This window comes from Ipomoea nil, unplaced genomic scaffold (assembly GCF_001879475.1).
Source record: "Ipomoea nil cultivar Tokyo-kokei standard unplaced genomic scaffold, Asagao_1.1 scaffold0327, whole genome shotgun sequence".
NCBI classification, from domain to species: Eukaryota; Viridiplantae; Streptophyta; class Magnoliopsida; order Solanales; family Convolvulaceae; genus Ipomoea; species Ipomoea nil.
In genome coordinates, this window is record NW_017616755.1 from 1,077,057 (window position 1) to 1,100,128 (window position 23,072).

Here is a 23,072-nt window from a genome sequence, read left to right on the forward strand (position 1 = left end):
AAACTTGCATAGCGAGGTACCTTTTTCATAGAATCTAAAAATGGTTTATTGCTCTCACATTCACGAAAGGTCTCATATAAATCATTATTTGAGTTTCCTCTTATTGGTTCTAAAAGAGCTTGAGGAAATGGGGGTACTGGTTCATAATCAGAAAAGGAAGAAAGCTTACCTTGGAACTTCACTTTATTATTGGCAATGTTTCCTGCACTTATTCCCTTGTTTAGATCGACATTCTTTTCCAGCGACATACTACTCACAGTAATTGCACTTACATTTTCTTTAGGATTAACGATCGTTTGAGAGGGTAATTTGCCAGAACTCTGTGCTTCCAACCGACTAACCGTAGTTGCTAGTTGGCCCATTTGTCTTTCCAAGTTTTGAATACTAGCCTTTGTTTCTTGAGTACTAGCCCTTGTCTCTTGTTGGAATAGTTGTGTTTCTTGTTGAAACTGCAAAGTGTTAGTAGCAAGAGATTTAACAATATCTTCTAGATTCATACCTGAGCTAGAGCTTTGGGCTGGTTGTTGGCTGGAAGGAAATTGTTGTCTATACTGTTGAAAGTTGGAACGATTCTGAACAAACTGGTTCCCTTGTGAGTTCCCATAGCTAAGGTTCGGGTGATCCCTCCATCCAGGATTATATTTATTAGAAAATGGATCATACTTACCTTGAGGTCCAGGAAAACCTCCAGCTATGTTGACTTGTTCAATAGGTTGTTCTTGAAGAGTTGGGCAGGCATCAGTTTGGTGCCCAACTACCGAGCAAATTTCACATGCTTTAACAGTTTGCATATTGCCTACTGCTAATTGACGAACAAGAGTAGTTAAACCAGTAATTTATTGTTCAAGAGCAGAAATATTTACCTCATTCACTTACTTAGACGGTTGGACAAGTCTATTGCCAAACTGTTGAGAATTTGCAGCCATGTTTGCAATTAGAGTTCTCGCAGCGTCCGGTGTCTTGTCAACTAAAGCACCACCGCTTGCGGCATCAATCATGCTTCTATCCATTGGAAAGAGTCCTTCATAAAAGTATTGAATGAGTAATTGATCACTGATTTGATGGTGTGGGCAGCTTGCACAAAGCTTTTTGAAACGCTCCCAATATTCATACAATGACTCTCCATTGTTTTGCCTTATACCACAGATTTCCTTTCTAATGTTGGCCGCCCTTGAAGCTGAGAAATATTTTTCAAGGAACATTGTTTTCAAGTTATTCCATGTGGTGATGCTCCCAGAAGGTAGATAATATAGCCAATCCTTCGCTGAATCTTTCAACGAAAAGGGGAAGGCTCTCAACTTGATTTGTTCCTCAGTAACCCCATTGGGTTTCATACTTGAACACACCACATGAAGTTCCTTTAAGTGTTTGTGAGGATCTTCGCCTGCACGTCCATGAAAAGAAGGCAAAAGATGAATTAATTCAGATTTTAGTTCGAATTGTACATTAGCATCCAGGGCGGGAAAGGTGATGCATAAAGGTTGCTGATCCAAATTTGCATCTGAGTATTATATATATATATATATATATATATATATATATATATATATATATATATATATATATATATATATATATTTATGCATCTGAGTATTAAATATTCTTCTAAGTTATTTGAATAATTGTGTCATTTAATTGCTAGGGAGGCCTACTAGTTAATTATTTGATATAATTATTTGCTATATTAGTTAATGTTGTGCTACAAATTATTCTAATATTCAGTAGCAACTGGGTTAATTATTGACGGCTTAGTGATAATTGGACTCGGGAAGAATATTTTCCTAAATTAAATGCAACCGCTTGTGCTTGTGTTATTTAGTTTGTCGGTTTTCCTAGTTCCTATTGCTGCTATTAAATTAAATCTATAGCGCTTGTCTTAGGTTATTTAGTAGTTAGGGGTAATTAAACCGCGTGTGCTTTAGTTACCTACAACTAAGGGAAAACGGAAATGAAATAATTTCACGACAAATATTCAATTGCATATTAATTACTTTATTAATCAATAATCAGTGTTAAATTCCGGTGGTGGATCTTTACTAACAAAGGTTTCTTATTATAAGTGTTTTCGATATATTATTTTCATTGCTTTATTCGTTCAGTTAAATTACTTATTTATTTAAATTCTCTTTTATTTTATCTTTATTCTCGATATATTCCAAACCCCCCTACCTTTAATTTGAGCACAAAAGTTAAACTAGTTACTCCTCGTGGGATCGATCCTTACTCCCGCTACTACGTTTGTAAGGTTTTAATTTGGGAGCCTACGACAGCTCGTCAAATTTTGGCGCCGTTGCCAGGGAGATTTTCTAGCTTATTTTGTGTTTGTTTATTTATTTAATTATTTATAATGTTATTTGTTTATTTGTTTTTCATTTGTCCCAAAAAAAAAAATTCTTTTCTTTCGTTACTTTACATAATTGCTGCACTATCTTTAACGGTTTATGCCTATAACTCGATCTGCTAACAAAGAAGTCTTGCCATACAATTCAGAAATTGAAAGAACTGTACGCAGGTGGAGGAAACAAGCTTTGAGGAAATTAGAGTTTAGTGATCTGGCTATCGATTCTGCTAACTTTGCTTTAGAAGAGGAACCCATGGCTCAAAATCAGACTTTAAAAGAGCTTGGAGCTCCGAATGGACATTGATAACAACCTTAAAGAATATTCGAGAGAGGAATAATGAACATTTTACAATAAGAAACTTCTACTATTTATAGTATTCTTAAAATAGGCCGAATGAACCTCTACCATCCATTTTCCTACTCTTCAGCCTCACGTCCGAAGTCATCCGCTTTGTCTGCTGCCTTAATCGCATGATGGAATTGAAACATTCAATTTGCTTTTGCTGGACCAAACTAATCTAACATTAATATATATATATATATATATATATATATATATATATAATATACTAGTACAGTGCGTACTATATATGCTATAAATTATATTATATATATATATATATATATATATATATATATATATATATATATTTATATATATATCTAGTACTATATTAGCTCATTAGTTATTAAATTTTAAAAAGAACTAATTATTAAATAGTAAGAGATAATTAATGTAAAATTATTATAAAGATGTACCTAAAATATGAGTATAAAATATGCCCGTCAAGATACCTCCGACCCGTGCTCGGATAGCCCAGAGGCCGTGGCCTGCAATGGGCCTCCCACAAATAGGCCGGGTCATCTCTACCCGTTTCTGACCTAGGGTAGACGCGCCGTCACAGGCTAACCCTAGACCTGAACCGTCACTCCGCCTTTCGAGGCCATTAATTGCAAGCGTCTCTTCATATCTTGTCAACCCTTACTCTTCTCCAATAAATGTGCGACACGTGGCTGTGCCTTGGGATTCTTCCCAATTTAAATACCCCTTTCTTCCCTCCTCTTCTCACTTACTTTCTCCATTCCTCTTTCAAAAGAACTCGAGAGCGCATCAACCTTCTCCTGCACTTTCTTCCCCCCGGACTTCCAGGTTGGTACCATGTCGTCTTCCCCTTCTTCTTCTCCTTCTCGTCGCTCGGCGGGATCTCCCGCCTCGACTACCTCGTTTGCTTCTTCTTCATCCTCCTCTTCTTCATCTTCTAGCCATCCCCGTCGCATGGAGATTCCGTTCGGTTTCCCATCGGCGTCATCTTCTCAACCGACCCCCTCTTCTTCGGGGGCGGTTACTCCTCAGAGTCCAGCCCCTCTTACGACGGTGGGGGCTCTTCCTGACGGTGCCGGATGGACGAGGTGCAAGTTCGACTCCATCGTCCGGCCGTCGGGGCTTCCGTCGCAAGTTTCTACGGCGGACATTGATATGGCCCATTTGCTTTTAGGGCCAGCGCCCACTATTTTTCCTCCGGAAAGTCGGCCAATCTATGACCCGCCGGAGGGTTGCGTGGGTATCCACCTGCACTCGGTGGCCTTTGACTTCCGAGTGCCCCCTTCTCCGTTTCTCTCTCTCTTTTACTGTCATTACAACCTGGTTCCGGGTCAGTTGGTCCCCAACTCGCACCACCTTCTCGCCTGCTTTATTAACTTGTGTCACTGGTGGCTCTGCGAGCCGGATTTAGACCTTTTTCGGTACCTATTCACCGTGAACAAGGTCGGCTCACACTCCCCGGGCTTTGTTCAGGTCGCCGCCCGTCTCGGGCATCAACTGTTTGAGGGTCTTCCAGATTCTATAAAGGACTGGAAGCCCTTTTTCTTCTTTGTCCGTCCTTCTTTTACCTCTTCTACCTTTCCCACTCTGTGGCCGACCGCTCTTTTCAAACCGTGCTCCCGGCACGCCGTCTTCACCCAGGACGCGATCCAGGGTGCCGAGTTCTTGAAGAGATGGGGACCATACTCTGTCAAGTATTGGTCTCGAGTCCGGGCTATGGCGAAATGGGGCCTTCTGCCAGCCGGCGCGGCCACCGTAGGTAGTCCTTCCGTGATCTCATTTTTCTTTATCTTTCTTGCTTGATCCGACTGCTAATGCTTGTTTTCTTTCCCATAGGTCCCTACGACTCCGACTCCACCAGCTCGGACGAAGCCGAGGCCCCGACACCAAAGATGGCTGATCGTGCAGAGAAGATGAGGCGCCGGTTGTCTCAGCGCACGTCAGGTTCCGCCGTGGCTTCTTCGTCTCTCCCTTCTCCAGCTTCGAGGTCGACTCCACCACCACCGAGGAACGTGGTGGATCTGACGCCGTCCCCGGCTACCTCTCCTTCCAGGCAACCGCCTCCGCCCCCATCTGAGAGCCCGAGCTCCAAACGCCCTTTGGAGCAGTCTGACACGCCTCCGCCCAAGAAGATCCGTCTGGGCCTGGAGCTAGAGGAGACCGCCCAGATTTGGGGGGGGGGGGGGGGGGGGGGGGCGACTACTCGGTCCAGAACTGGGCCGAACACGTTCTCCTTCCCAAGGATTTGGAGGCGGCGAACAAGATGCAGGATGAGTACATCCTGGAGGCCTCTCTACGGCAGTCCTACCGGGTAAGTTCTCTTGCAGACCTTTTTTATTGCTCCTACTTCTCCCAGATTTTCTTCTGACACTGCTTCTTTTCCCTCTGCTTAGAACCTCACTTTCCAGCTGGAACTGAGGAAGCGGATGCGGGCACTCAAGACCACCATGCATTCCATCGCCGTCCGCCTACGCCAGTCGGAGGAGCTTCGCCTGGAAGAGCAGTCGGTCTACACCAAGGCGAAGGAGGTTCACACCGCCGAGCTGCTGAGGGTCACCCGCCAGTGGGAAACAGAGTGAGACAAGGCCATCGCTGCTGCTGCCTCAGTTGCCAATGCTGTTGCCTAGTACAAGAACTCGGCAACCTTCGAGGAGGATGTGAAGGCGGCGGTTGAGGGTCGTCGAGATGAGCTGGCGAAGGAGTGGCTGGCGACTCCAGAGGGCGACGACTATCTGCTAGATCTGGACGAGCGCGATTTCCGCCTGGGCTATCGTGAAGCTCAGACGGAAATTTATGCCCTCCTCTTGGCCCGCGACTCATCCTTCACTCTGGAGAGTTGGGGCCTCAAGCCGGTGCTCGATCCTTTGCCGGTTGCCGAGACGTCTGTGGCGACTGCTGACCCGGCGGCTCCTTCTGTGGTGAGCCCGGTGACTTCGACGGAGCAGCCTCCTCCGGCAGAAGATCCTTCACCTGTTCCTCCAGTTAGACCATCGGCGGAGGAACAAGTGGAGGAAGTCAACGTTGATACCCCTTCCCCCGTAGTCTAGGATTTTTTGTAATTTTTTCCTTTTTTTGTAAGGGCTGGCCTTCCCCTCGGGCTTTTATTGAATGAAACCTTTCCTTTTCTTCTTCCCTGCAATTTTTTATTTATGCTTTTCGACTGCTCTCGTTTCTTATCTTTCCTTCGTCGAGTCCCTCAGTCGAGGCGACTCCTCTGGCTTTTTCTTGGAAACGACTAAGGGTCCGGGCCCTTGTTTCCTTTCTCTTTTCTCGCTGAGTCCCTCAGTCGAGGCGACTCCTCTGGCTTTTTCTTGGAAACGACTAAGGGTCTGGGCCCTTGTTTCATTTCTCTTTTTTCACTGAGTCCCTCAGTCGAGGCGACTACTCTAGCTTTTTCTTGGAAACGACTAAGGGTCTGGGCCCTTGTTTCCTTTCTCTTTTCTCGCCGAGTCCCTCAGTCGAGGCGACTCTTCTGGCTTTTTCTTAGAAACGACTAAGGGTCTGGGCCATTGTTTTCTTTCTCTTTTCTCGCCGAGTCCCTGAGTCGAGGCGACTCCTCTGGCTTTTTCTTGGAAACGACTAAGGGTCTGGGCCCTTGTTTCCTTTCTCTTTTCTCGCCGAGTCCCTCAGTCGAGGCGACTCTTCTGGATTTTTCTTAGAAATGACTAAGGATCTGGGCCCTTGTTTCCTTTCTCTTTTCTTGCCGAGTCCCTCAGTCGAGGCGACTGGCAGTGGACCCAGCAAGTCGAATCCCCATTTTGCAAACGGGATGACCGTGGTGACTGACGTGTAGAAAGTGGTGGGCCGAGTATCTTTTCGAGCGAATGCCTGGCAAACCCCACACTTGGCTATCCATTCGATGTAGTCTCTCATCATGGTGGGCCAATAGTATCCTTGGACAACTAACATCCGGGCGAGAGTGTGGGCACCTTGATGGGCAGCACAGATCCCGCGGTGGGCCTCGTCCATTATCTTCTCCGCCTCGGGCCTGAGTAGACATCTAAGAAGGGGGCCTCCGAACGACCGCTTGTACAATTGTCCGTCGACGATCTCGAATGACGGGGCTTTGCGGCGGACCCGTGCGGCGGCTCCTGGATCTTCCGGCAATTCCCCCTTTTCCTTGTATCGCCGGATGTCTTCGATCCAGAACATCTCTGGATTCTTCTTCCGATCCCATTCCTCGACCGCTACCTGCTGAACCTCTAAGGTTGTTTCTTCTATGCTGGGTCGAACTAGTTCTTCTCTTTGGCAGATCCTGACGAGATGGTCCGGCACACCTTCTAGGGCGATTTTGGACAATATGTCGGCTTCTGTATTATCCGCTCGTGGAATATACTCTATCTCGTACGCTTCAAATCCTTCTAGCAATTCCAGCGCTTTTCCTCGATACTGGGCCATCCGAGCGTTCTTAGCTTCGCATGTCCCGGATATCTGACCGACCACTAGGCGAGAGTCGGTCTTGATCCGCAGGCGTCCTACGCCCAGGGTCTTGGCGAGCCGTAGGCCACCCAGCACGGCTTCATTCTTGACCTGCTTATTGTTAGACGTTGAGAATATGTGACTTAATTAAGGCGTAATAAAGCCGGAATCCCTCCGGTGTAATTAGCATGATTCCGCCGCCACAATGTTGGCGACTAGCTGCTCCATCTGCATGCATCTCCCACCATTCGCCTAGATTATCTTCCGAGGTATCCCCTTCGTCACACTCCCTGGCGGTGCACTTGACCAAAAAATCGGCTAGGGCCTGTCCCTTAATCGATGGGTGAGGCTGGTACTCGATTCCGTACTGAGTTAACTCTACGGCCCATTTCACAAGCCTGCCCGATGACGTAGGATTTCGCAATACACTTCCTAGGGGTTGATCAGTCAACAGCCGAACGGTATGGGCTTGAAAGTAAGGTGCCAGCTTGTGCACGGTGATTACCAGGGGATAGACGATCTTTTCTAGGGGCGTGTACCGCGTCTCGGCGGCTTTCAGAGAACCGCTCACGTAATATACCGGGTGCTGGGCACGCTCTTCTTCTCGGACGAGTACTGAGCTCACCACCCTAGGGGAGGCTGCCAAGTATAAGAATAATGGTTCTCCGACCTGAGGGGTGGACAACACCGACGGGGTAGAAAGATATTTCTTTAACTCTTCGAATGACTGCTGACATTTGGTCGTCCACACAAAGCCCTCTTTCTTCTTCATGGCTTCGAAAAACGGCACGGTCTTATCTGCCGCTTTGCTTAGGAAGCAGCTGAGGGAGCTAGTCGACCAGTCAGCCGTTGCAAATCCTTAACGGTGCTGGGAGGCTGCATGTCTATGATGGCTTGCACTTTCTCTAGGTTAGGCTTGATGCCCTTCTTGGTCACCATATATCCTAAGAATTTTCCACCTTGCACTGCGAATGCACACTTCTTTGGGTTAAGTCGGAAATTATACTTAAGCATTACCTGGAAGCAATCGGCCAGATCCCCCGCATGGTTGGTTTCTTCTCGACTTTTAACCAGCATGTCGTCCACGTAGGCCGCCATGGATTTTCCCAATAGATCTTGGAACAGTCGGGAGACCATCCGGGTGTATGTAGCCCCTGTGTTTTTGAGCCCGAAGGGCATGACCCGGTAACAGTACACCCCGTCCGGCGTTAGAAACGCGGTCTTCTCCTCATCCGCTTTATGCATGAAGATCTGATGATATCCCCGGAAAGCATCCATAAAACTCAGCAAGGTCGACCCCGCCGTCTCGTCGACTAGTTGATCGATCAGGGGTAAGGGAAACGGATCCTTCGGACAGGCTTTGTTGAGGTCAGTGTAATCCATGCACATTCGCCAGGCCGGGGGTTTAGGTACAAGTACCACGTTCGCCAACCATTCTGTGTACTTGACTTCTCGGATATGACCTGCGCCCAGCAGTGTGTTTACTTCTTTTTTCACAAACTCTCTCCTGTCGTTAGCCAAGTAACGCTTCTTCTGTATGACCGGCCGGTGGTCGGGGTGTATGGTGAGTCGGTGAGCAATGATAGACTGGTCGACTCCCGGCATATCCTCTGGCCCCCAAGCGAAGACCAACTGATTCTCTCGAAGTACTTTTATGATCCCCTCGCGTATCTCCTCCGGGAGACTGACGCCAATCCGGACTCGCCTTTCCGGCTGCCTGGGGTCGATCTCGATTTCTTCCAACTCCACGGCCGGATCGGGGCGGGGTATCATTGCCTTCTTCAAAGTTCTTTCTGTGATCTCATGGACTTGCATCTCGCGCTTGCCCATGCCCCTGCAAGCTTGCAGGTAGCAATCGCGGGCGACCCTCCTATCACAGCGTACCGTGCCTATCCCACTTGGTGTGCGGAACTTTAAGCAGAGGTGCTCGATCGAGATCAATGCTCCCAGATCCTCTAGTCCCGGCCGTCCGAGTATGGCGTTATGTGAGCAGGTTAGATCAACCACAATGAATTTCATGTCCAACTTCTGCACGTCGGGATAACTGCCGATTTCTACCGGTAGAGTGATGGATCCTTCTGCTTCCACCGAATCGCCCGTGAAGCCGGCGAGTGGTGTTTTGACCGGGTTCAATTGCTCTCGACTTAGTGCCATCTTGGTGAAGGTTTCAAGGTATAGCATGTTGGCACTGCTCCCGGTATCCACCAGGATCCGCCGAACGACCACCCCATTCACATCCATTGCGATGACTAGGGCGTCGCGATGCGGCGTCTCTCCTGTAGGCAGATCCTTGTCGGTGAACGTGATGGGCTCTCGGCAAGTCTTCTTCGAACCTTCTTCTTGCCCGTACACTGTCCCTACATACAACTGTCGGGCCCAAGTTTTTTTAGTATTTGCCGAGTCGCCCCCTTCTGGTCTGCCGATTATCATGTTAATGACCGGCTTCTGTCGTAACTGGGCCTCGTCTTCCTCGGTCGCAGACTGCTTGCCGCGACCATTTTCGGTTGCTGCCGCAGGGTCACCGTCTTCCCGAGTCGCCGACCTTCTTCGCCACTGGTTAGGAGGCGGGGTTCCTTGCTGAATGATTCCCTCCATGATTTTCTTCAGGTAGTAGCACTCTTCCGTACTGTGAGTGTAGGATTTGTGGTAACGACATTATTTAGATATCTTACCTGGCTCTTCGTTCGCCACGCGCTCCCCAATCGGGGGAGGCGGAGGAGGTGCGACTGCTTGTACCTCGTGCACCGGATGTTGAGGAGTCTGCCTATAGGGACGGACGATGGGCCTATCATAGGGGCGCCTGGCTTCAGGTCACCTAGGCGCTTCCGGGCGTGTCTCCTTAGTCTCTGCGCGGGTTCTCTTTCCGCTGGCGGATCCTCTGACCCCGCGTTGTCGCTTGTGCTTCATGGCCTGCTCCGTGTTAGCTCGTTTATTAGCCATATGTATGGCTTCTGCGTAGGTGGCCGGTCGGTTGTCACGTTGGTCCCGATACAGTTATCCGAACCGTAAAGATTCGATGAAGAAGGTGAGGGCAGTCTGGTCCTCGACCTCCTTGATAGACTGGATTTCCTTTTGCCAACGGGCCAAGTAGGTTTTAAGGGATTCACCCTCCTCTTGATGAACGTCCTCTAGATGGGTCAGATCCTTTTGTGGCTTGATGTTGGCCGCGTAGTGACTCATGAAGCGGTCGGCTAGCTCTTCAAAGTTGCGTATCGATCCTGGGGGCAGAGCTACCAACCATCTTTGCGCTGGTCCTTTTAGTGTTGGTAGGAAAGCGCGGCACATGACAGGGTCCCGGACCCCTAGTACCTGCATCTTAGCCTGATAACTCAAAAGGTGCTCTCGCGGGTCACTGGATCCGTCAAAGGTGGCCTGTTCCGGGAACTTGAAGTCGTCGGGTACTTTGTAAGACATGATCTCGGAGGAAAAAGGCAAAGCCGTGAGCAATGTTCGCCCAGGGGATTTGGTCCTCCCTTCCATTTGCTCCTTCAGATTTCGCACCTCTTGGGCCAGTTGAGCCACATCCTCATCATTTTGCGTGTGGTTCCCAGTGGACTCCGTGCTTTCACCGGCCTCTGATTCAGCCGGTTGGTCATTGTTACGTCTAGGCCACTCGGACCGTCGCGCCCGAGTCCTAGTTCTTATAGTACGAGCCTTTTCTCGGACAGTCTCTCGATTCTGCGGTCCCACCGGTACGCGACTGGGTTCTCTCTCTTCCAATCGCTCTCCCGCGGATCGGTGCGCGGTATCTGGACCGAGCCTGGAATGGACTGATCGTACCGGCACACTCTCCGCCCGTCGATTTCTTTGCCCACCTTTCCTGGATCTCTGGGGCGGTCGTTGGTTACGGGGCGGCGGTCGTGAGACCGACTGTTCTCCCATTCCCCGATTTTTCGCGGCGATAGCCCGCCCGAGGGCTCGGATTTGTTCGGGAGTGAACGACATTAGGGCTGGCGGCCGGTTCAAGGGTGCCTACTCATTCTCTTGACTTTGAGCGTTTCGCTGATTCAACTGCTCTCTCAGGTCGACTTCTGGAGCGTTATTGCGGTTATTCGCCTGGCTCCGTCCCTCCGACATGCTGCGAAGCTCTTATCTCTCTGCAATGTCTTTGTCTGTCTCGTGCACTCGCCTGCTTAGAAAAGCACGCGGCTCTTTGTTTCGATCCCCACGGACGGCGCCAGTGTTGGTTTTAGGGTTTTTGGGCCAGGGAGGTCCAACACAACCTTGGTTGGTGGATGCACCTTTCAACAAAGCTACTAAAAATAGAATGAAGTAAGCAGTTGTGGTGAGCGTGTTTCTTTATTCTCTAGGCATGGACTTGCCCCGTTTACAAGGATGGAGGGGCCTTTATATAGTAAGCCCTTCCCTCACCGAGTAAATATACATTGAAGACTGCTTTCAAGTCTAAGTATACCTTGGGGCCATTGGGTGCCGTTACCGGGTCGGCCAACGGCTCCTTGGGCTTCTCTAATGGTTCTAAGCCGAGTCTTCTCCTTAGCCTGGGCCCGGGCTGACTCCTAGGCTCGACCCAGGCTTCTACCGTTCTTTATTACTTATCTTTATTCTCATTCTCTGGGCTATTACCTACCCTTTCTGGGCTCTTCTCCATTATGGGCCTCTTCTCTTGGGCCTGCCTTCTTGGGCCGGGGTCCTCACCCCATCACATATTTTATTTGATTAATTTATAATGAGACAAATAAAGTGCATTAAATTAAACGGGCATGGGAGTATTCCCAAACAATATGGCAAATTTACTATGGAGTATGGACCATGGTTTAAAACTATGGTTTCGTTTTTTTAATGAAAAGAAAAGACACTTGTTCTGTTCAATTAATTCTGTTTTTTTATGACGTATCCAATTTCATTTATATACAGTGTAATAATTTTATTATAACACAACTAAAGTATATTGACTCTATTACAAGATAGTATTTGTTCTATACTTTCTCTAACTAGTGCAGTCCAAAGAGTCAATATTCCACTACCGGGTTCGATCCTGTGACCTTCCCTCAAGAGGAGTCACAGAGGTGCCATCTGAGCACAAGCTGCTTCGCACATTATATTATTATTATTATACACTCAATAGTGAGACATTTTATTTAGTTTCATTTCATACATACTGTAATTTTATTACAACACAACTAAAATATCATTTTAATTCAATTACATTTTCGTTTAACAATATACACTCAATATATGACGTCACACCCCCAATTTAAAGCATAAATATAGGCATAGAACTACTTAAAGATAGATAAAAGAGTCTAACTGCATAGATAAATTGCGGAAGCTAACTAAAACTGAAAATCCCGGAGATGCTATGCCACATCTAGGTTATCACAACCTAAATGCACAGGCTAGTCTAATCCTCCTGCAAAACAACATAACAAGTACTAGTCTCAACAGTATATGTCTAGCATAGGCTCGTAGGCCAACAAATAGAGTCAAACTAGGGAATCTAACTACAAGGCAGATGCTGGTCTCGAACTATCGCGCACTCAAAGCTGGACTACTCCATACCTGAAAACAGTTTGATATGCTAAGTAACCCCCACTCCAAGTGTAAAGATACGTAGATATACATTTAATACTTTGAAATAATTTTGAGACTTGGGAATTGAATACATATATATTTCACTAATCAACTCTAATTCAGTAAATCATAAGGAATGGAATCAAGACTAGACCAATACATGAGATATGCTCAACACATGATATTATACCTCAAGGACATCAATAAAGAGTCCGATTCAACGAGATAACAATAACAAATCAAGGACAATGAGAAAGATAGAACAATCATAATAATCAGCATAGATAGTCCTCATCAAAGTCATGCAATCAATAACAATATCAAGGTTTCAAGTCCACACAGGACACAATCATCAAACATATACCGCGAAATCAACCTCATTGACTCGATACCAACGTAGATCAGTGTGGAGGGCTTCCAGTCAGCACCAATGTCACAAGTGACCAATCAATCAATGTCCAATGGAAACATATCTAGCAACTTTAAGTGTATACACCCCTATTGGGATTCCAAGCTCAACGGGTTAGCTACTATCTCTGGCAAAATCGGCTTACGTTTCAACCAAGTTGCCCGCAAATCACAAATCCAACGGCAACCCGGAGCTTTCCACACTACCGGATCAGTTCACAATGGTTGATAGGGGCTTTCCACACCAACATGACCCATTGCAAACAGAGCCAGAGGCCCGCCAATCTCAAATCAGTAACAGATAACCCCACACTGTCCACTGTACCAGCTCAATCAACACAACAATGGTTCAATTCAACAAGGAATCTCAATAGACAAAGTAAAGGAATAGATTCCACAAGAAATTTATTCAACAACGAAGTGTCACAACGAATAGATAGGTTCAAGTTATCAACTCAATCAAGAATCAAGCATAGGCTACCACAAGAAATCATACTAGCATTAAGAAACAACGCTACTAGTACAGAAGCCAAAGAATAATCACAAGGGTTCATACAAATAACATAGACTTCATCAATAATCCAACGAATATCAATATTGGATCTTAGCCACGAGTCAAGACTCAAACCTAAACATTAGGCTCCTAATACACCGCTCTAGACTTACGTAACATCAATATATACTCACAAATGCACGAGAGACAACATAGCAAGAAGCCAACAAAACAATACTAGTGGGCAGTTCGGATGGGTACAAAAGGTCCCGCCAAAACTCCCTGATGTACAAGTGGGTAGTTTCGACGGGACCCAAAGTGCCCGCCAGAACCCCCTGCGTGATTGGCGGGTGTGCCACCGCCCGCCCGAAACCCCCGCTGGTTCATTTCCCTGAAGTGAAATTTAACTCGGGAAAAATGCCAAGAATGTGCAATCCAAGTCCAAACTCAACAAAACTTATACCAACAACAAATATGACTTTGAATAAAAGATATGACACATCAAACACAAGTATACACATCAGATACTAGCTCTAAAATAAGCATAAACACAAGAATATGCTCACATACCACAAGATCATCATGAATACACATTGTATAGTTTAAAATAGGTTTTCATGGACAAAGGATTACCTCTTAGCAAAGCAAAAAAACTAAAAGCTTCTCCTGTAAGTATTTTCCCTAAATACAATATATTATAATATATTGTATTATTGGGTGGCTGTGGTGCAAGACCTCAATACTAAAATCGATAATTGAAGCATCTAAGGCTGCATGAATCGGGAATACACGACAGAAGGAATTGGTTTATTTACAAACCTCCCTTCAACTGAAAGGAGATTGAGTCAATTAGTGACTTAATATGTTAGGCAACTCAGGATATTCAGTTAAGCTTTAACTAAATATCTGCCTACGTTGATGGCATGTAGGCTTCTAAGCAAAAAGTCCTCCCACAGCTCCCGTGTTCAGAATACACGCACCATCAGGTATTCGGGAGAGAAGTGGTAGAGAAAACACTAACCTTTATTCTGCAGGTTTACCATCCCGTGGCAATACCAACAACTATGGCTAGAGACATTTGGGAATCCTAAAGCTTCCGCTATTACGGGTCACGTTACTCGTTACTATAGTTTATGTTAGTCAATTTATTATCTAACATTTGGTATCAAAGCCCTAAAAATCTCTGCCTAGTTGTTTGTATTATTGACTACAAAAATCTGTCTTTTTTTCTTCGAAAACTATAGTCATATACATTTATTTTTAGTATATGTTGTTTTTCAAAATTTTGTTCTGCTTGAAATTTAATTATGAGCATTGAGCATATGTTTTAATTATGGAAGCCTATGCACTGGTTTCAAATGCAACTTGCCGGTGCTTCGTTTTCTAGGCAATGGCAATTAGTTTTCTATTTTCAGTGTTCAAAGCGACGGCGGGCGTTGGTTGGCGGCGTCGACGGACCATCGATGCAGAGAGGCGACGTGATAATAAGGCGCTCGTCGGCTGGGTATTGGCATCGCGGCAATGGATGCCGAAACTGGAGTTGCAGCGTTGTTGTACGGTCGTCACTGCTTCCTTCAGGTAGCCGTTACTCCTAGCGACGCAACTAAGGGCGAGCACGACGGCGGGCGACGACGAGCAGCGAGGTGTCACGGCGAAGATAGATGGTGAAGGCGCTGCACGGACTTCCGGCGACGTGGCGGCGGCGCGACGGAGGCATTGGCGGACCTGGACCTGCGACGACGAGAGCCGGCGGAGGCGAGCTGGACTCTCCGGTGACGTCGCTGCATCTCCTCTTCTTCAGGTGGCTGCTGCTGCTTCTTCGCTGATTTTCCGGCGATGCATGGAAGAAGACGAAGGAGACGGTACATTCCCTATTAAAGTGCAACTGCAAATTATCCTTTTATTTACCATATATTTATTTGTCTTATTTAATATTACTTATTAAATTATGGTAAATGGTAATTATATTAAGTTCAATATTGCCATATTAATATTACCCATGGTTGCAGTAGGCGCTAGCGCCTAGCGCCTAGGCGGGCGCCAAAAAAACAGTGGTAGACTTGCAGTTTGACAATTTTAATGAGGTTGTTTTCAACATTTAATCAAATAACACATCCAAATAAATAAATTAATGATAATTCATAAGTCATAACATCAAAACAATGGTTTAAAAAAAAACATTAAAACAATATTAAAAATTAAAAATACTCAAATATGAAATACCCAAATACTTCAAAATCATCCAAAGATTCAAAGTATCAAACTAGTCTACGAGTGTATATATGTCATATTATATATATGTATGCGCGCGCGCACACACACACACATATATAATAAAAATAGGCCGAGCCGATCGGGTTAACTCGACCGAAATTGACGAGTTAACTCGACTAACTTAGACGCTAAGCGGCCAAATCAGCCGAGTTAGGCGCTAGGCAGACGCCTAGGCGGCCGGTAACCTAGGCGGGTGCCTAGGGGTGAAATCGCCACGGTTTAGAGGCGCCTAGCGCCTAGGCGGGGCCTAGGCGGGCGCCTAGACCGATTTTTACAACCCTGATATTACCTAATTTAATATTGTATATTATTTTTTATGATAAATGGTAAATTAATGGTAATTGCTTGTTTTTGAAATAATAATGTCCTTTAGTTATTCTTTAAATTTTGGCATTAAAAATTTCAACTTGGAATCAAATTAATTATGACATTATTTGTGATTGAATTATTGTCATTATTAGTAACATTACAATAATTCTTGTCACAATTAAATTATTATTCAATTTTGAGCAAATATTAAGTTTTAATTTGCTGTTTGAATTTTAATTTAATATTAAGGTGAATATTAAATTGCTTGAATTATTGCAATTTATTTAGGATTCATGAGTTAATAATATATTAATATGCAAAAATCCAAACATGCTTTGTATATTCATAAATTATTTTATTATAATCATACATTTAGAAAAGCATATATATATTAAGGTTGGATATATATCATATTATTTACTTATAGTCTTATAGTAAAAGCCATTCAATTTTGGATCCTTAGGCTAATTTTGGACATTATAGCCTATTTAGATAGCTTGTTTGGTTTCTCATTTAATTTTGAGCATACTTTAGTCCTATTTATCACTTGGGACTTTAAAACCTATTTTGAACAAGCTATTTAGGACCTATCTTGGTTAGTATGGATCCTGCTATTATTTGATTGATTTTTTAATAATAATTGTAGCACTTTTATTTGATTATGACATGTTTATTAAGGTTCAATTATTACTAACTACGGCATTTTCTTAACGGTATTTATCATTGGTAATAATATAATGTTTGGTTTTATTTCAACACTAGACCATTTATTCTTCATGTTATAATTTAACTTGGTCATGGGCGTGACTTAAGCAATTTAGTGCTATAATTATTGTCTTTGCCTGATTTTGAGTCATTAAGTATTTAAAGATTACAATAACCAAATGAAGCCATTAAGAATTATAATTATTGTTTTGGCCATTAAGAATTATAACTATTATTTAAGTTGATTATGTTTTTAATCTATTAATAGTTTTCAGGGCCTTAATAATAATCTTTAAGTATTTTTCATGGCAAGCAATGTACACAGTTGATATATTGCCTTTATAATGGTAATTTGGTTATACCTTAATTTCAGTCTCCTTATGACTCATTATAGTCACGGTTAATTATTATGTGGTAAATTGAGATTAATATTTAGCATCCCTTAAAGTACAGTTTTGCATTAATTGTAATTATCATTAATTTGCATTATTAATTACTGTTATTAAGTTTAGGGACTAATCTCATTTATTACCTTTCATAATAATTATTAATTCATGGTAATCTACTATATTTGGTACATTGGTAAGATTACCCATGTCACTTCATTTTTCATTACTATTAATAATGGTAATTGAGTTTTACCAATAAACTGTTACAGACCATTGAGCTATTCATTAAGGTTACTAGCATCGACAAGTCAACTAAACTCTTCGCAAATATGAGATATTTTGAAAGCTTTCTTTGTTATTGATGTTAGTGTTATGGATAGATGCAGTTTGCATCATTATGGTACGCAAATCATTAATTACAGTTTACAGGTTATTATTATTGGTAACTACTGTTATAGCTGTTAACCATTTTGAACTAGTCACATTTTATCCTTAAGAATATTGAAACATTAAGATATGTATTACCATGTTTGTCATTATTAAAATGTTCATAGTGATTATAATGCTCCTTATTACTATTAATATATTTTAATTAATGATAACATAATTTTTATGGTATTAAGTCTTGAATTGTTTCCAAATTGATTTATGTGGCATTTATTTTCGGACTTAAATTTTATTAAATTTTAAAGTTATATTCGAAAATATTTTAAAGGTTAACAGTTTTAACTATTGTTTTTTTTTTTCATATTTAGTTTTCAAATTAACATAATAATATTGTTTTTTCATATTTAGTTTCCAAATTAACATAATAATATTATTAATGGCTATTTATTGCTTTTTTGGTTTATTTGCAATTTTTGCCATTAATAATATTATTAATTGAGTTTTGAAGAGTGCTTTTGAATCAATTCAAATTTTGGAAAAACATATTTTCTAGGCAATCTATCACATAATTTATTTAGTATTTGAATTATGATTTTAGATGTTATTGCCCACATTTAGTTAAGTATGAATAATTGAATACAAATTTGGTGTTTTTCATACTATTTAGATTGTTTTATGCTTTTAATCACATTAAGTGCATAATATAAAGTTTAATTATGCAATTAGGATTTGTGAGTTTTTTTATTTACGAATAAAACATATAATATGGCTTGATATTTGTGAATTCAGCCTATTTCTCACAAAGTTGATTTTATGCAATTAAAACTTTTTCACGTGAGCTTATAGTTTTTAACCTTTCAAAGTATATATCTATTACATTATTATTCAAATTTTGGATTTCTTTTGGTTAGAAGTCATACTAGTTTTGAATATTAATTGTATACTTGAGGTTATTGCTCATATTAAAATTGTTTTCAGTTATACAATTTATTTGGAATATATGAATTTATTATTTAATTTTATGCATATCTGTTCTAAGTATAATATTTTATTTTAGATTATGCGATTTATTATGCCTTTAGAAAGCATAGTTTGAGAATGGATTTAGTTCCTTATTAAGTTGAACTTTATGCATAAAATTAATTGCGGTAGTGTCTGAATTTAAGCACGTTTAGTCCGTTAATTTAGTTCATCGATTTAAAGCCTTATCCATCGGTGAATCTACAATCTTATAGATCTCCCAAATGATTTTACTTCAAATATGAAAACACATGACTTAGGGAAGTTTCTTGGGGAGGAATACTAGTTCTATGGCGCTGGCTTAAAAGCCTTGTTGCTACTAGTCCCCTTGCGACACTACTCTGTCTAAGGAGTTGGTATTTAACCGAGCTTCGTCTCGATCAAATTTCCTGGGAGTATGCCTAATAATTGTCTATCATGTGTTGGTTTAATTTGTTTGTTAGGCTTTAAATTCCTCCTTTGCCAAGTGATTACAATTTTAGATTAATTAAAGAGTAGCCACAACATCTTTAATTTACTAAAAATTGTCTAAAGGTCAAATCACATAAAGATGGCAAGGATAAATGTCTAGTGATCCTATAATTTTAATTAGTTGGGGAGTAGCCACGGCATCCTTAATCAGTTAAAATTATATATTGAGTTGTTGGGTCACATAAAATTTGATAAATGTCTAGTGATCTTATAATTTTAATTAGTTGGGGAGTAGCCACAACATCTTTAATCAGTTAAAATTATATATTGTGTTGTTTGGTCACATAAAATTTGATAAATGTCTAGTGATCTTATAATTTTAATTAGTTGGGGAGTAGCCACAACATCCTTAATCAGTTAAAAATTATATATTGAGTTGTTGGGTCACATAAAATTTGATAAATGTCTAGTGATCTTATAATTTTAATTAGTTGGGGAGTAGCCACAGCATCCTTAATCAGTTAAAATTATATATTGAGTTGTTACGGTCACATAAAGTTTTAGACACATCAATTGTGATTAATTGTATGTAATATGATGGAATATAGCACACATGCAATTTCGTTATATTTGTATGATTAATTAGGATGAAATACTGAACTATGATCATAATTTAGCCCACAGACAATTATGTATCGGAATGTAGTTTAGTAGTTTTATCAGTGATGATAGGAATAAAGAATTTTATTTACTTTATGAATAATTCTCATCTCTATCACGAAGCTTAATTTTATGATGTAAACTTTAGGTCATATATCTTAATTTACCCACAGGGATTAAGATAAGGAACATGATCTCTTAAGTTTTTTGTCATAATGGTTGTAATTGAATTAAAACTTTAGCCCACAAGCAAGTTTTATGTCAATAAATTCATCAACCCATTAGATAGTAATTTTCTTCCACTTTCTTAGAATTTATAAATTTAATTCAATTATAATTCTAAGTTTCATGGTTTGCATTGACAAAATATGTATTTAGTCACTTCCCAAAATTTAGATATACCTTTTATTAATTATTTTTCACGAAGCTTACTTGGTTATTTGGACTAACTATAGTAAGTTGCGTGGTATGATATAGCTCTTTTGGATTCCAATAATAAAATGTATCTTTTTGAGCCAAAATGTCCAACTATGGTGGAGAATCATGTCCTCATTAATTATTCATTTAGTTGGACTATAATTGGAACCAAATATTGATTATTTAGTATGCCCAACTAATGGTGGGGAATTACATCTTCATTATTTAGTTGGTCAAATCAATTATGAGTGTTATATCATTAATTTGGCTAAAGAATATCTTAATTCTTGGGAGTGATCATTTAGAAATAGATCATTAAATACTCCCCTAAAGCTGATGGATTTAATTGTTTTATACATTCCAAATTGGATTGTGCGTCTAACAATAAGTCCAAAAATTTCCACAAGTATTAATTTAGTTTTTTGTTCTTATAATTCATAAGTTCATTTCATTGAACGTTTGGTTGTACAACATATTTATGAAAATGTTGTAACAATATTAATGAATTTATTAGAACGAAAGTATTTAACTTGTGGTGCATTGCCAATTAATAAATTCTTTAACAATTAATAGAGTTTTTAGTTTCTTCAAAATTGATCCTGTGCCATTTTGGTTTGTAAGGCTCAAAACAATTTTGTAAGACATATAAGACTCATTATGTTCAATTAATTTCGAGGTGGACCTTGAGGTTATTTGGGAAGTTGGTGTATGTTTAAGATTCCAAATTTATGGACTTAGACTTTTTTGATTTCTTGTCTAAGTTATTGGAATGTTTCTGTGACTTGACTATCTTTTGGCTATCTTAATGAGTGGGAGTGACATTTGTGTCAACTCTAAGCTCTTAGCTGTTAGAGGTAGTGTTTATGTTAACTTAAAAAGAAGTCATAGAATGTAGTTAGCATTATGCTAACATTAAGAGATCTCTACTTAAGGCATGCTTCTAAGATTTTAGAGATCATATAGTGAATTTGGATGGTTTCTTCCTTCAGTTGTGCACACAATATATTTCGAGAAACATTCATTAAGGGACTAGAATAAACGTAGGGTTTGTTCATAAAGAACCTAAGTTAGGGAATTTAAATGCATGTGATCATAGAAGATATTACTCACTTGATTAGTAGAGGACGTATTACTATGATTCATGTGTTTTGTTCTTTAATAAAGGTTGTGCCAGTACTTGCACCAAGTGGGAGACTGTAAGTATTTTCCCTAAATACAATATATTATAATATATTGTATTATTGGGTGGCTGTGATGCAAGTAGGAGATTGAGTCAATTAGTGACTTAATCTGTTAGGCAACTCAGGATATTCAGTTAAGATTTAACTGAATATCTACCTATGTTGATGGCATGTAGGCTTCTAAGCAAAACAGTCCTCCCACAGCTCCCGTGTTCAGAATACACGCACCATCAGGTATTCGAGAGAGAAGTGGTAGACAAAACACTAACCTTTATTCTGCAGGTTTACCATCCCGTGGCAATACCAACAACTATGGCTAGAGACATTTGGGAATCCTAAAGCTTCCGCTATTACGGGTCACGTTACTCGTTACTACAGTTTATGTTAGTCAATTTATTACCTAACATCTCCAAGATCACTCTATCAAGCTGTCCACAACTTGGTTGTTGGTTTTTGGGTTTTTGGGCCAAGGGAGGTCCAACACAACCTTGGTCGGTGGATACACCTTTCACAAGCGGCTTATAGAAAAATAAGTAGGACAAATATAATTCAATGCTTTTTGTACGTGGAAACCGAAAGGAAAACCACGGGCCTTTTTGGGCGGTGCCAAGCCTAACTCCACTATGTATTTTATAGATGTCTTTGTACACGTCATATGGCTATTTTGTATATATAATATTATGTAAGGATAAAGCTATCTTTGATACCGAGAGATGGAGTATGCTTCTTGATGGAATGGTTGTGGAGTCTCTTCATATGGAGCCTTCTTCATGCATGGAAGAGTGGTGGAGTCTTCCTTGTATATTGTGGAATGAGGCCTTCTTGGGAGAGTAGTTGTGGGAGAGTGATAGTGGTCTTCAAGTGTGTAGGAAGAGTGCTTGGGAGAGTCCTCCCATGTGTGTATGAGTGAATGGATCCCCCTTCTTCTTGTCTTCCCCTCCTTCTTATAGCTAGCTCCTCCAAAAGTGTCCGTTGGGGCATTTAGTAGAGGATTTATGGGTGGTTTCAAGAGGGTAGTGAATAGGTGTTTATGTTGGGGGTTATGGATAATAATAATAATAATTAGGTAATTGACTAGTGGTAATAAGTGGGAGGTTAGGAATGGTGGGGTAGATAAATAGGGTAGTAAATAGGACTTTAATAGGGGCTAACGGCTAGTTTTAGGCCGACCTTCTACCTGTGCCGATCGCCCACTCGCGCCGACTCCCGGGTCGAGCCGACTCCTCGGTTTGGCTCGTATCTATTTTGGGCTTTCTCCATTTTCCTCTTGGGCTTCGCTTCTTCTTCTTGGGCTCCAAGCCCACGGGGTTCACACCCCATCAACTAGTCCCTCACTTTTCTATGTCTCGCGCTTAGCAGGGCATGGAAAAGTATATTGTCTTGCCTCAAAATTCCCTTTATTAGCCCCCTCGATTTTGCCGACTCTTTATTCAAGATTCCACACGACAACATCCTCATGACTTCTTTTTGTTTGCCATATGACCGACTGCCCTAGTGGATGTGACCCTCTGGCTTTGAGCCCCGTCGAAGTGAATTTTGGCTGTAACTTTTCCTTTCTCTAATAAACTTCTAAGGGTTCGGACCCTCGATTCCTTCTTTATTCGCCGAGTCCCTCAGTCGAGGCGACTCTTCGGTGGTAGCTTCTTTTCCCTCTAAGAAATGTCTAAGGGTCGGAACCCTGGCTTCTTTTATCTTTTTCTCTAGAAACGTCTAAGGGTCGGAACCCTTGTTTCTTTTCTCTTTTCTCGCCGAGTCCCTCAGTTGAGGCGACCCTTTAGGCTTTTTCTATCTTAGAAACAGTTTA

The 23,072-nt window shown here is 41.7% G+C and overlaps 1 protein-coding gene across 1 annotated transcript; it reads right to left on the reverse strand.

The window, feature by feature from the left end:
- Positions 1-7,892: 7,892 nt before the first annotated feature.
- LOC109171664 lies at positions 7,893-9,677 on the reverse strand. Its single transcript, XM_019320736.1, has one exon. It carries the CDS (start codon positions 9,675-9,677, stop codon positions 7,893-7,895), a length of 1,785 nt encoding a protein of 594 aa, XP_019176281.1.
- Positions 9,678-23,072: the final 13,395 nt, after the last annotated feature.

What these genes read in the sequence shown, in the direction of transcription:
- LOC109171664 (XM_019320736.1), bottom strand. Translation starts at nt 9,677, where the DNA reads ATGGAGGGAATCATTCAGCAAGGAACCCCGCCTCCTAACCAGTGGCGA.